We start from the raw sequence: 13,666 nt of genomic DNA on the forward strand, positions 1-13,666 counted from the left end.
CCACAGCCTCCCTGAGAGATGGGTCTTCCTCTCCCACTTGTACATACTCAGTGACATTACCTCTTGAAGCCAACCGTTCCTGTATGGTTCAGCCATGACGGTTAGGAAGTTCCTCCTTCTAAAGAATCAAATGACACTCAGTTCAGTTTTTTTTTTTTTTTTCCTGAGGTGCTGAGATTGAACCCATGGCCTTGTGCATGTGATGTGAGCACTCTACCAGTGAGCTATGACCCCAGCCCTACTCTTTTTTTTTTTATCATGCAGCAAATAATTATTTTTATTTATTTTCTACATTTTCAATCAAACTCCATCAAGGAATGCTCTAGGTCTGCATTGTTTTCTCAGGTATCTCCAGGCCCTGGCACATAATAATCACTCAATAAATAGTGAATATGTGAATAATGGCTGATGATGAAGAACCTAGTTCTGACTACCCTGTGCAAGTGTTAATTAATTCAACAAGTGTTTATTAGGCATCTACTGTGTGCTAGTCTCTCTTTGCGAACATCTTCGAGAGGCTGGGTACTGAATAAACCACAGAATAGGCTGAGTGTTGCAATGTCATCAAAGGCACTGGATGAGAGGACACAGATGTCTGTGGTTCAAAATCCACAGCTTGGGGTCTCCATTCCAGATCCCAAATTGCAGAGTTGGTTAAGAGCTGAATCACTTCCAAGCTGCAAGATCATGGAGTGAGAAGGCTTCTGTTCTGCTGGTGATAGAAAATCTTTGCTAGGATCCAGAGGCTGCAAAGGACCATATGTCAATCTAGATTCAGGCTCTTATTTCCTAAAGGGGAGGTTGAGATCCAAGAAGGAGGACCTTGCCTCAAGTCAGCAAGAATCCCCGGGTCTTGCTCCGCGGGCTGGGTGGGGTCTTTCCATTACACCACACTAGTGGCCTCTCTTGGCCACTCCTTCCTTTGATCCTACTTTACAATGTCCTCCTTTTCTTCTCCACAGTCAGAACCTTGTTAGGGAGCTGGACTCTGTGTGCAATGAAAAGGGACTTTACAGCTCTCTGCTGTTATGATCATATTTGGGGGGGGGGGTGGTAGGAGCGGGCGGGAAGGAGCCCAGCCACTTGCCTGCATGGCTGCTCCGTGTTTTAATGGGATCCCTGCTGGTCCCACCCTCTCCAGGGCCCCCTCACCCCGAGGGCCACATCAGGGTCACTGAGCAGTCAGGGGAAAGAAAACAGTAATCTTAGAGCCTGAGGAGAAAGCAAGACCCCTCCCTCCACGGTGCAGGGCTCAGACAAGGCAGCCAAGGAACGGAAGGAAGCCAGATCCTGAGCAGTAGGGTCCCCGTCAAGGAGCTTGCAGAAACGTGCTTTCCGTGGAGGAGTCAGAACAAGAGCCTGCCACCTTGTGTGGGTGATCCAAGCCATGGCTCGTTGGCTAAGCTGTTCTCCCGACTTGATTTGCTCGTGTGTGGAGCTCTTCATCCCGATCCGGGTCTCCTTGGGAAGGTTTCATATGCCCTTTCCTGCTTCCAGCCTTAGCCCGACTCCTGCCTGTAGTCACTCTGGGTCCGCACATAATAAATCACTTTAACCTGTTTCTGAGTGGGAAGCTGGTCTCTCCACCCCTTGCTCTCACTTAGGGCCAACCATGAAGTCTCTCTGAGCTCTGCTTTCCCCCTCTGTACAGCAGAGATCTTTTTTTTTTTTTTTTTAATGCATTATAGTTATGTGTAATAGTGGGTTTGGGTTCATGGTTCAACTGTTCAGTTATTCTTATACAGAATACAGTATTAAACCCTGCTCATTACCTGCTGCAGGTGAAGCCAGATTTAAAGATAGGTAGTTAGTGTAGTTGGGTAAATAGGGTCTAATATCCAGTAAGATAAAGAAAATGGAGGCCATTATTGAAAATGAAGTCCAGGAAATCAGAGCAGCACTTGGGGACATTGAAATGTTAATGTCCCCAAGGTCCAGAACCCATCCTAAGGAACTGCTGGTGAAATAGCTCCCAGCCAACTGGGAGTGCTGATCAGACCGCCCCAGGCCTTCCTGCCCAGAGGACTCCTCCAGCCCACCTGACTCCACCCCTGCCTTCCACCTGCATCCCATCACTGCAGGTCAGAGGGAAGCAAAGGTCAGGAGTGTGGGAGGACTAACCGGAGACCTTAGCTGTAAAAGAGGGAAGACCTCCCCTTCCACGGATTCCGCCTTTCCGTCCCCTTCTTCCTCTGGGAGAAGTCTTTTCTGATGTCCTTTAATAAAGCTTCTACTTTCCACTCTACACTTGCCTCCACGTGCTTCTTGTGCTGAATTTTTTCTTTTTTCAGTATTGGAGATTGAAGCTAGGGCCTTCTGTCTGCTAGCTAAGTGCTCTACCACTGAGCCACACTCCATCCCTCTTCTTTTCTTTTTGAACTTTATTTTGAGATAGGGTCTTGCTAAATTGTCCAGGCTGGTCTTGAAGTTATGATCCTCTTGCCTCAGCCTCTCTAATAGCTGGGATTACAGGAGTTCACCACCATGTCTGGCTTAGGTCCTCGGAGTTTTTTTTTTTTTTTTTTTTGTACTGGGTATTGAACCCAGGGCACTTACCCACTGAGCCATATCCCCAGCCCTTTTAATTTTTAATTTTAAGACAGAGTCTCACTGAGTTGCTTACGGCCTTGCTAAATTGCTGAGGCTGACTTTGAACCTACAAGCCTCCTGCCTCAGCCTCCCGAGCTGCCAGAATTATAGGTGTGTGCCACCATGCCTGGTGAGATTTGATGTTGAACAAGAAATTTTCTCTGGCCCATGGAACTCAGAATCGGTTGTGATCCTGATGAAGTCAATGTTTTTGATGCTGTGACCAAAAGACCTGACACGAGCCAGGTGCTGTGGTACACACCTGTAATCCCAGTGGCTCAAGAGGCTGAGGCAGGAGGATCACAAATTCAAAGCCAGCCTCAACAATTTAGTGAGGCCCTGTCTCAAAATAAAAAATAAAAAGGGCTAGGGATGTGGCTCAGTGGTTAAGCACCCCTGCGCTCAATCCCTGGTACAACAAAACAAAACAAAAACAAAAAATACTGACCACAATTTCAGAGGGGGAGAAGTTCACTTGGTGCTCAGGGTTTCAGAGATCTCATCTATAATGGTGGAGTCCATTGCTCTGGGTCTGAGGTGAGGCAGAACGTCATGGTGAAAGAATGTGGAGGAGGAAAGCAGCCCAAACACAGCCACCAGGAAGCTCTGCTCACAGGACAAAATTCAAACCCAGAAAGGCACACCCCCAGTGACCGCCTCCTCTAGCCATTCCCTTCCGCCATGAGGTTCTGCCTTTTCTTGGGCCTAGAGCTATGGAGTTGGCCTCTCAAACTGTGAGCCCCAAATAAACTTTTCCTCCTCCATGTTGCTCTTGTCAGATCTTTGGTCACAGCAACATAAAAGCTGACTAAAATAGCCAGGCACAGTGGCACAGTGGCCGCTAAGGCGGGAGGATCATGAGTTCAAAGCCAGCCTCAGCAAAAGTGAGGTGCTAAGCAACTCAGAGAGACCCTGTCTCTCAATAAAATATAAAATAGGGCTGGGATGTGGCTCAGGGGTTGAGTGCCCCTGAGTTCAATCCCTGGTACCCCCTTCCCCACAAAAATCGGACTAAACAGATTCTAAGGCATGTTCAGTGCTCTGACTGAGGGAACTACTGGAGACCACCTTGGACCTCCAGGCTGGGTGTAGGGAAGGGGAATCCTGGAGGAAGTGATTTTTTTTCTGGGCCTGGGGATTGAACCCAGGGGGACTTTATCACTGAGCTATATCCCAGTCCTTTTTAAAATTTTTCATTTTGAGACAAGCTCTTGCTAAAGTTGCTCAAGGTCTTGCTAAAGAGTGATACTCCTGCATCAACCCCTGAGTTGCTGGGATTACAGACATGTGCCACCATGCCCACTAGAAGATGTTAAAATTGAGAAAGATGACAGGTAAGCAGGCAGGTGAAGAGAGGGAAGATGGGCATTTCTGGCATCATATGCAAAGGCCCTGGAGTTCATAAAAGGTGGTGTTCACGGCCATGTTTAAGTCTGACTAGAAGAGAGCAACCTGCAACTGAGGGAGGAGAGAAAGAGGAAGATTGGAGAGATAGTGAGTGGGACCTTGCTCTTTGCACTAAGGAGTTTGATCCTTATCTATTTCTCTGACTAAACCTAAGAATAAATTAATGAATAGTGATTGAGGAGGGTTCCAGACCTTCTGTTCCAAAGGAATCGAGTGGTTCCAGTGTTTCTTGTCCAAATTGGAATCCCAAGTAGCAGTCCTTGGCCCCGCCTGGCGGGAGGCCTTATTTAGCCTGGCTCGCTCCTAGAGCTTTTCTTGGGAATGTCTATATATAGGGGCAGGGGGCAGCCCAGTTGCCACTGTCCATCTGACTTCCCCTGTGTCCAGTCTCCCTTTCCTGGCCTGTCCCTGCTCTTGGTGTCCCAGTGCTCCTCCTGTTGACTCTGCCACTGTCTGTGAGCCTTGCTTTTTACTCCGCTGGGCCTAGCATGAACCTAAGGATTCTCAGGGTGGCTTCCTTTGGACTAGATCCCCCACCCCCACTTCTCCAGAGGGCTACCTGAGCTCCTCCACTTTCTTCTGAGCTCTAGGAAGGGGCCAGCTCTCCCTTTACCACTTAGAGCACTTTCTTCTACCTCCCCCAAAGTGAATCTCAAATCCCCTTTCCCTGGAGAAAGGTAACTTGAGAGAAGAACCTTTGTTTTCGATGCTTCTTTCTCCAAAAACATACCCCTTCTCCTTTAGCCCTCTGTATCTTCCTCCCTCTGAAGGGTCCCCTGAGGACTGTCCCACCTTCTTCCCAGTCAGGATTAATAAGAATTGCCAAAATCTAGGTGCACCGATATGACTGTGGTCCTAGCTACTGGGGGGGCTGAGGCAGGAGGATCGCTTGACCCCAGGAGCTCTAGGCCAGTTGGATAAATAGAGACTCCATCTCAAAGAAAGACTTAAAAAGAAAGAAAAATTGTCATCATTACTGTAGATCTTTATGATTTACTATGATTTACAAAGTCCTCCAGGCACATGGGGATGGTAATAGCTGACACCTCATAGGATGAGGTCATGTGGTTAAAATGCTTAGTACAGTGTGTGTCATGTGGTGAAGTTCAATCAACGATAACCTCACCATCACTCTCCTCTTACCACTACCATGTCCCCTACCACTTACATTGGTTCAAAGATATGATCTCTCACTTGCTAAGCACCGGCCCTATGGACCTGGCACCAGTAGGTGACTTTACCTGGACTCCCATTTGCCATACTCTTTTCTTTTTCTTTCTTCTTCTTCTTCTTCTTTTTTTTTTTTTTTTTTTTTTTTTTTGTGTGTACCAGGGATTGAACCCAGGGGCACTTAACCACTGAGTCATATTCCCATCCCTTTATTTATATATATATATTTTAGAGACAGAGTATCCTGAGTTGCTTAGGGCCTTGCTAAGTTGCTGAGGCTGGCTTTGAACTGGTGATCCTCCTGCCTCAGCCTCCTGAGCGGCTGGGATGACAGTGTGTGCCACCACACCCAGAGGCCATGGTCTCTTTATGAGGAACCATGAGGAAAGGAGGCTCAGAGGGTCATCACCACCTGCCCAAGGTCAGGCAGCTCGCAGAGGCTGTGTGCTCTTCCCATCCCACCATGCTGCCTCGTTGTCACTGTTCTGCCATCTTACCCATCTCCAAGCCAGTGTGCTTCTGGAGGAGGGGCGCTCTAAGGTAGTGGAGCAGGGCGCGCCCTCCTCAGAAGAATCTAGGACTACGTCAAGGCCTGCCACCTGCTCAGAGGCTTAAATTTCTCTGCAAGGGACCTTGGCTAAATTAGGTAATGGGCTAGGACTCTGGGAGGGGTGGGGCTTGATGACCCCAGGATCTGATTGGGCAAGATATCCAGTCCTGGGGAGCAGGGAGGTGGGAGGAGAGGGTTCCCCTACAAATCCTGGGGGCTGGAGTGGGCCAGAGCATCTTTGGGCGGTGGAGTGGAGAGGAGGTGACCCACAGCAGAGGAGTCCCAGTGACCAGCAACCATGGTAAGGACAAGAAGGGACTTCCTTCCTTGGCTTGCTAGAAGTCTCTGGGTCTCGTTCAGCCTGATCTGGGTGCACTGAGGGGCAGTTAGGGGTGTTGGAAGGTAGAATGTGAAGTTTCCTGGAATCCAGGTGTCTTGGAGAAATCCCAGGAAAAGGCCTTTGACTTTTCGTGGATGAGGAGGGCTGGGGTGGTCCAGGGTCGGATCCTCAGGGCCTAGATCCCCTGCCCACCTTCTGAGCCTTCCAGCATTTGTAGAGCCAGGAGGGGGCCTTCGCTTGTCTCCTTCATAGTGGAGATTCGGACCCTGAGGGCCACAGTGAGTCGGCCAGCAGCCCCGTGGCAGGGGTGGGCTTTTGAAGCCCAGCCAAACCCTCCTGTCCTCTGGAGGATGGAAACGCCACAGGGTCTGGGGCTGGCTGTCTGAGAGGTGTTTACTCCAGTGACCGAACGGCAGGAAGGAAGCTCAAGACCCCCATGTCTGAGTTCTGTGAGGGGAGGGACACTGTGTCCACCTCTCCTTGGTGGTCTCTGAGTCTCAGGGCTCCCAGGGTCCTGGGCATGATCAGAAGAAGCAAAAGGTGACAGCCTAGAGTTAGAGAGACCCCATCCTCCCAGAAGGGGTCTTGATTTGGGTTGTCATTTTCCTCTGAGGTCCCCTCCCTGCTTGGCTTCAAGGAGTAACTAGACCCCAGAGGCCAGCTGCTGTGCCCAGACCACCTAAAAATAGCCTGTCTTCCTGGCAGGGACCAGCAGAGGGGAGGAGGCCGGGGTGGGGAGGAGGAGGGGGCAGGGAGAAGGAGGGGGCCAGGTCCAGCTGGCCCAAGAACTCCTTGGATACCTCAGTGGTTCTTCACCACCAACCGCAGCCCCAAGCCCCTGACCCAGGAAGTCCCCACAGGAATGGTATTTTCACACCAAAGCCTCATAACATTTTGCCCAGTGTGAGGGGCGTTCACTCCAATGACTGAGGTATGAGAAGGAGACCTAAAATTTCCCCATCTGCAAATTCCCTGAAGGGAGAGACTGTATGTCCATCTCTTCTTGGTGGTCTCAGTGTCTGGTCTGAGGCCTAACACTTAGCAGGTGCTCAATAACTGTGTTGCATTATTATTTATTTGAGAACAAATGTTTATTGAGCAACTACTAAAGTGCAAGCCACCATTAGGGGACAGGGGGAGATTGGAAGATCATGCTAGAGTGGGCTGACAGGACACCAAGCCCTTCATCATTCCTGATTTCATCTTACCCCCCAAAGTCACTGGAGACTTGCCCAAGGTCGTTGGGGATTCCTGACCTGGCCTCCAGTGGACAAGTGAAAAGCCTTTGGTGTTTTTTTTTTTTTTTTTTTCCTTGTCCTTAGCACAGAATGTGCTGCTAGAAAACTCTGGGTCTCCTTCAGCCTGATCTGGGTGCACTGAGGGGCAGTTAGTGGGTGTCAGAAGATAAAACGTGAAGTTTCCTGGAACCCAGGTGTCTTGGAGAAATCCCAGGAAGTGTGTGCCAAGTTGGTCTTTAGGAGGACTCAGGGGCACTTCCCTACAGAAATGGGGATGGAGGCTGCGCTCAGTGGCCCATCCCCAAAACTCAGGAGGCTGAGGCAGGAGGATTGCAATTTTGAGGCCAGCTTCAGCAATTTAGGGGGGCCCTGTCTCAAAAAAAAAAAAAAAAAAAAAAAAAAAGGGCTGGGGTTGTGGCTCCGTGGTAGAAAGCCCCTGGGTTCAGTCCCCAGTTCTGCCCCCACACAAAACATAAAAATTTAAAAAGTGGAGGTGGAGGAGAATGGGGCTCAGGGGAGAACCCGCTCCCTTCTGCTCTCTGACTCGCTGTCTTCTGCAGACGGACCAGCAGGCGGAGGCCCGGTCCTACCTCAGCGAGGAGATGATCGCTGGTGAGTGGGTTGGGCAGCTGTCGCAGTGGGCGGCGGGTGTGTTGGGGAACCTTTTGGCCTCTGGGCAGGGTCAGCCTCGCCTCAGCCCCCCATTCTCCTTCCCCTGGCAGAGTTCAAGGCTGCCTTTGACATGTTTGATGCTGATGGGGGTGGGGACATCAGCGTCAAAGAGTTGGGCACCGTCATGAGGATGCTGGGCCAGACACCCACCAAAGAGGAGCTGGACGCCATCATCGAGGAGGTGGACGAGGACGGTAGGCGGGTGGCGCTCCGCGGCGGGGGTGGCGGGGAGAGCGGGCGGCCCGGCCGGGGCTCAGCGCGCTGCTCCCTCAGGCAGCGGCACCATCGACTTCGAGGAGTTCTTGGTCATGATGGTGCGCCAGATGAAGGAGGACGCCAAGGGCAAGAGCGAGGAGGAGCTGGCCGAGTGTTTCCGCATCTTCGACAGGTGCGCGGGGCCGGTGGCTCGCCTGGGGCGGGCCCAGGGTGGGGGTCAGGCGTAACCCAGGTAACCCGCGCCCTGCCCCGCACCCCGCAGGAACGCGGACGGCTACATCGACGCCGAGGAGCTGGCCGAGATCTTCCGGGCCTCCGGGGAGCACGTGACGGACGAGGAGATCGAATCCTTGATGAAAGACGGGGACAAGAACAACGATGGCCGCATTGACTTCGACGGTGAGGCCGCAGGGGCCACGTGGAGCTTTGGGGGCAGCGTGCCAGTGCGGTGGCACTCACGCGGGTGCCCTTGGCCTTGTGGGTGGGCTGGTGGGGCCGGCCCAGTTCCCTCCCAGCCCCGGGGCTGGTCCGGGGCCTGGGCGGCCGGGTGGCACCCTCTGCTGCCGTGAGGGACCGCTGACCCCCTTCCTCCCTTCCCGCAGAGTTCCTGAAGATGATGGAGGGTGTGCAGTAAGGAGCCGGCCGTCGCCTCCCCTGAGACCGCGCGTCCCTCGGGCGCGGGCAGCGCCAGGCCACCGGTCGTCCCTGCCCCACCGGGAGGCGCGGCCCTTCTGGCTGCGTCGGGAGGGAATAAAAGCACAAGTTGCAAAGCTCAGCTCGTGACATGAGTGACGCGGGTGGACTGGGACTGCGGCTCTCGGGCCGCCTGGGTGGGATGCTGCACAGCAGTGCGGGACCCGCGGTGGCGTGAGACCCAGGCGGCCGCGCGGCCCGGGTGGCTTGGGGTGCGCTCTGCCGGGTGCGCCCTGCGGGGTAGCCGCCGACTCCGGGCCGCGGGCACTGGGCCAGCGGTGGCACCTGGCAGTGGAGGGGAGACCGCAGGGACTTGGAACTGAGTCCAGGAACTGGCCCCAGGGGGCGCGCAGGACGGCGGGTAGGGTGAAGGTGCGCTCCAGGGGAGAGGGGTGAAGTCTCTTCACTTCTCCACCGTCCTTCTTTTCTGGAACCTTTGGGTCTTGGGTGTCCGACTTGCCTCCTTCTGGGCCATCCGGCTGAGGAGGGTCGGGGTGTCCATCCATCTCAGCCAGCATTACTGCTGCTTGAACGACTTTCCAAGCTTCCTAGGTGCCTTGCTGTAGGGGAGGGTGGAGAGCCCAGAAGAGGTTGAGCCCATCATCTCGACCCAGGACCCCTATCTCCGTCTGCCTCCAGCTCCCTGCCTTCAGCCCTCTCCACAGCACTCCATAGAGGCCAATAGCATGATGGAGCAAAAATGAAATGGGCCCTGGCCACTCCCCCTCTGAAACGCTTCAAGGCTTTCCATAACTTCTAGAACCAGCTCCCAATTCCTCCCCTCCTCTCCCTCACAACCTTCCCACTGCTCATTCCTGTGGACTAGGGCGCATTTCCAGGCCCCTGGCCTTAGAACATGCTGTTCTGACTCCTTAGAATGCTTTCCTCCTTCTTATAAAATCTTCAACTCACAACAAGATACCATCTCTGCACTTGATCCCTGCCCTGGCTGGCTAGGATATAGCTCCCAAAGCTCTTTGTCAACAACTCGGTCTCAGCAGGTGCCCCCTTAGAGCTAATTAAGTGTAGAGGAAGTTTAGCTGTAGAGCCAGGCTGAGTCTGAATCCTCATTGCCTTTGACAAATTAAGCCACTCTGCTTGTTTCCTCATCTGTAAATGAGGATAGTGATTAGTGCTAATCTCACGGGGTTTTAAGAATGAGTTATTGTGTGCAATGTGCCTAGAATAGTGCCTGGTACATAGTAAATATTTTAAAATGCTAGCCAGACTCAGTGGCGCACACCCGTAATCCCAGTGACTAGGGAGACAGAGGCAGGAGGATTGCAGGCGACCTTGGCAATTTAGCAAGAACCTGTCTGAAAATAAAGAAGACGGGATGTGGCTCAGTGGTAAAGCTCCCCTGAGTTCAATCCCCAGTACCCAAACACAAAAATAACAAACCCTCAAATATTATATGTAAGAAGTATATATATGATATATATGCTAGATATCATCATCATTCTTGAAATTCAACCCCACTGTTACTGCATTCTTTGCTACAGCCCCCTTTCTCCATTCCTGTCCTGTTTATTTCTTGTTTTTGATCTATTCATATATTTCCCAGCTTGTATTTTCAGCCAGAAATTGGTGCTGGGGTTTGGTAACCATCAGTATTTATTGAGTGCCCACTCTGGGCTGTGCCCTTGCCTTATAGCCATTGTCTTATTCACCCACACAACATACCTAGAGGCAGATGCTGTTATTCCCACTTTACATTTGAGGAAATTAAATCCATGCCTTAAATGGATGAATCCTACTCCCCTCTGTCTGGTTCTCCTGTGTTCCCCATCTCAGGCTTGATATTGAGGATGGGGCCCAAGAGAAGAATTCTGGCACTCAGTCTCCACCTCTAAAAGATCTAGCCCTATTACTTCCCTTTTTTTTTTTTTTTTTTTTTGGTGTTGGGGATTGAAATTGGGGGTGCTTTACCATGAGGGGGTGCTTTACCATGAGCTACATCCCAATCTCCCCCTTTTACATTTTATTTATTTTTAGAGACAGAGTCTAAGTTGCTTAAGGCCCTGCTAATTTGTTGAGGCTGGCCTTGAACTCGGGATCCTTCACCTCAGCCTCCAGAGTCCCAGCATGTGCGACTGCATCTGGTCAGCCCTGCTGCTTTGTCTCTCCGTACCTGTCCTCTCAGGCCCACTTGGCAGCATAACTAGCTTGCCTTAGCTCGCCTGGCTCTTTCCTGTGGTTTGCTCCCCAGAGGGCAGCCCAGCAGCGTCTTTGTTTCTTTTTTTTGGCAGTGCTGGGCTACACATCCCCAGCCCTCCATCAGGATTTTCTAAACACCAATCTCATCCAGTTGCCGCCCTGTCCACAGGTTGTTAGCTTCCTGTTGTTCTCACGAAAAGGCTCAAAGTCCCCCCCCCCTTTTTTTCCTTTTTTAGTACTGGGATCAAACCCAGGCTTGTTAGCTTCATATGACCTTTCAGATCCTTGGGAGACCTGACATCCAGCTACCTCTGCAGCCTGGATTCCTCCCCTTCACTCCATACCCCTAAAGTGCTTGCTGAGAAATGGGCTTTACACATCTCTCATGGCTTTCAATTATGTTGCATGAATGGGAACAATATCATACCATCTAGTATTTCCTGGAATATACATATGTATATGTATATATGTGTGTATATATGTGTGAACCCAGGAATGCTTTACCACTGAGCTAATTTGCTGAGGCTGGCCTTGAATTTGTGATCCTCTTGCCTCAGCCTTCTGAGTCTCTGAGATTATAGGGATACACTGCTCAGAGTTCTTTTTGTTGTGTCAGAAATCTAAGCAAAATGGCACGTTTCATGGAACTGGTGTGCCAAGCCACCGACTGGAAGTATCTGTCTCCAATTCATCTATTTGGTTTTGTTGGTTTTCTTCGATTGTATGTCTTCACCAGCAGCTGAGACTTGACTCCTTCCTCTTTTAGAAATTCCATAAGTAGATTTTGCTCTTTCTTGGTGTTTAATTCCAGAAAACGTGATTGATTCTTAACTAGTTTAGTGCTGGGTCCTAGTGACGGACACAGAGTAGGCCAAGTGGCCATCTAGATGTTCAAACACGATGATCAAGGACCCCATTTTGATGCTTTTCCATGGCAGATAAAAATAGGTATATCTCAGTGTTTGTTTTTTTGTACCAGGGATTGAACTCAGGGGCACTTGACCACTGAGCCACATCCCCAGCCCTATTTTGTGTTTTACTTAGAGACAGGGTCTCACTGAGCTGCTCAGGGCCTTGCTTTTGCTGAGGCTGGCTTTGAACTGTGATCCTCCTGCCTCACTTTCCAAGCTGCTGGGATTCTAGGTGTGTGTCACCATTTTTTTTTTTTTTTTTGAGGTGGGAAAGGTTACTGTGGCTTGAACCCAGGGGTGCTTAACCACTGACCTATAAACCCCAATCCTTTTTATTTTGAGACGGGGTCTCACTAAGTTGCCTAAGCTTCAGAGGCTGGCCTCAAGCTTTCCATCCGCCTGCCTCAGCTTCCTGCGGTGCTGGATTACAGGCCTGCACCATCACCTCAGCTTTTAATTAGAACCAGTTTAGCACCAGGTTCTGAGCTTTGCTTTCCCAGGCATCCTCTAACTGGGTGACTTGGAAAATCGAAAACATCAGAACCTGGAAAGCTTGTTGGGAACTAACAAGTTCCAGGGGGGTGCCCTTGCTCCTGGAAGAACCACACATCAAAAGGCAACCCTGCCCCTTTAAAATTTGTATTTAAAAAAAAACAAACATATTTTTAGTTGTGAATGAAACTTTGTGGTGCTGAGAATCGAATCCAGTGCCTCACATGTGCTAGGCAAGTGATCTACCACTGAGCCCCAGCCCCCAAATTTGCATTTTATCAAGATCCTTGGTAGGTTTCTATGTATGTTAAATTGAGAAAGCTCTATGCATAAGAGAGAAGACAGAGGACACTCAAGTTCTTACCCTAGACCCGACAACTTCAATTCCTTTTACCTTGCTTAATGGGGAACACAGGGCAAAGAAGGACCTTGGCCAACAGGAGTCAAAGAGGTGGGTGAAAATCATCACGACAGGCACCAGGCTGGGTGCTGAGGCAGAGACCCAGGCGGGTTGGAGCAACTGGGATGCTGCCGGCTACCTTGCAGTTCTTCCTGCAGGACCTGGGCTGGGCCCATCATCTCAGGCTGCTCTTCCCAGTGCCTGCCCCTGCAGGGACCCAGCAGGTCTGCATAGACATTTCTTCCAGGGGTCTCAAGGCCAGATCCTGATATAGGCCAGAGGAAAGGTAACCTAAACAGTTGGGGACCTGGGTACAGCAGATGGAGGAGCCGCTAGTGGAGATGGAGCAGGAAGTGAATGTGCCCCTCTGGAGCTTTCCATGGGGACCTGGGGATTCCCACAGCGGGAGGGTGTTCCCTGGTGATCTTCCCAGACTCTGCACTTGCTGTAGGGTAACCTGAGTTTTATTCTTCAGGGCCATAACAGCTGTCACAGAGTGGGTGGCAGGCCCTCCCCTCTCTGAGGGCACAGACAGGTGTACCCTTCAGTCTAAGGCCTGGTTTGCCTCATCAACACAGCTGGGCCACCCCAAAGCCAACGTTCCTGGTGCCTGCCTTGGCTATTTTGGTGCTGGGGATTGAAGCCAGGGCCTTGTACCTGCTAAGCAGGCACTTTACCACCAAGCTACACCCCCAGCCAACAGGCATTATTGTGACATATTTTATAGATGAACATATTTTATAGTGGTAAAATAACTAAGGTCACAAATTGCCCCACAGCCTGTCAGCTGCTTCAACCCCTGTGACAGGGCAAGAGTCCCTGTTTTAAGCC

General features: G+C 51.1%; 1 protein-coding gene across 1 annotated transcript; it reads left to right on the plus strand.

Moving 5' to 3' along the window:
• The first annotated feature begins 5,907 nt into the window (after positions 1–5,907).
• Positions 5,908–8,957, plus strand: Tnnc2 (troponin C2, fast skeletal type). The gene is made up of 6 exons (XM_076849204.2): positions 5,908–6,017; positions 7,855–7,906; positions 8,017–8,160; positions 8,240–8,354; positions 8,445–8,581; positions 8,785–8,957. Exons 1-6 carry the CDS (start codon positions 6,015–6,017, stop codon positions 8,814–8,816), a joined length of 483 nt encoding a protein of 160 aa, XP_076705319.1. The 5' UTR covers positions 5,908–6,014; the 3' UTR covers positions 8,817–8,957.
• Positions 8,958–13,666: the final 4,709 nt, after the last annotated feature.

This window comes from Callospermophilus lateralis, chromosome 3 (genome assembly GCF_048772815.1).
Source record: "Callospermophilus lateralis isolate mCalLat2 chromosome 3, mCalLat2.hap1, whole genome shotgun sequence".
NCBI lineage: Eukaryota > Metazoa > Chordata > Mammalia > Rodentia > Sciuridae > Callospermophilus > Callospermophilus lateralis.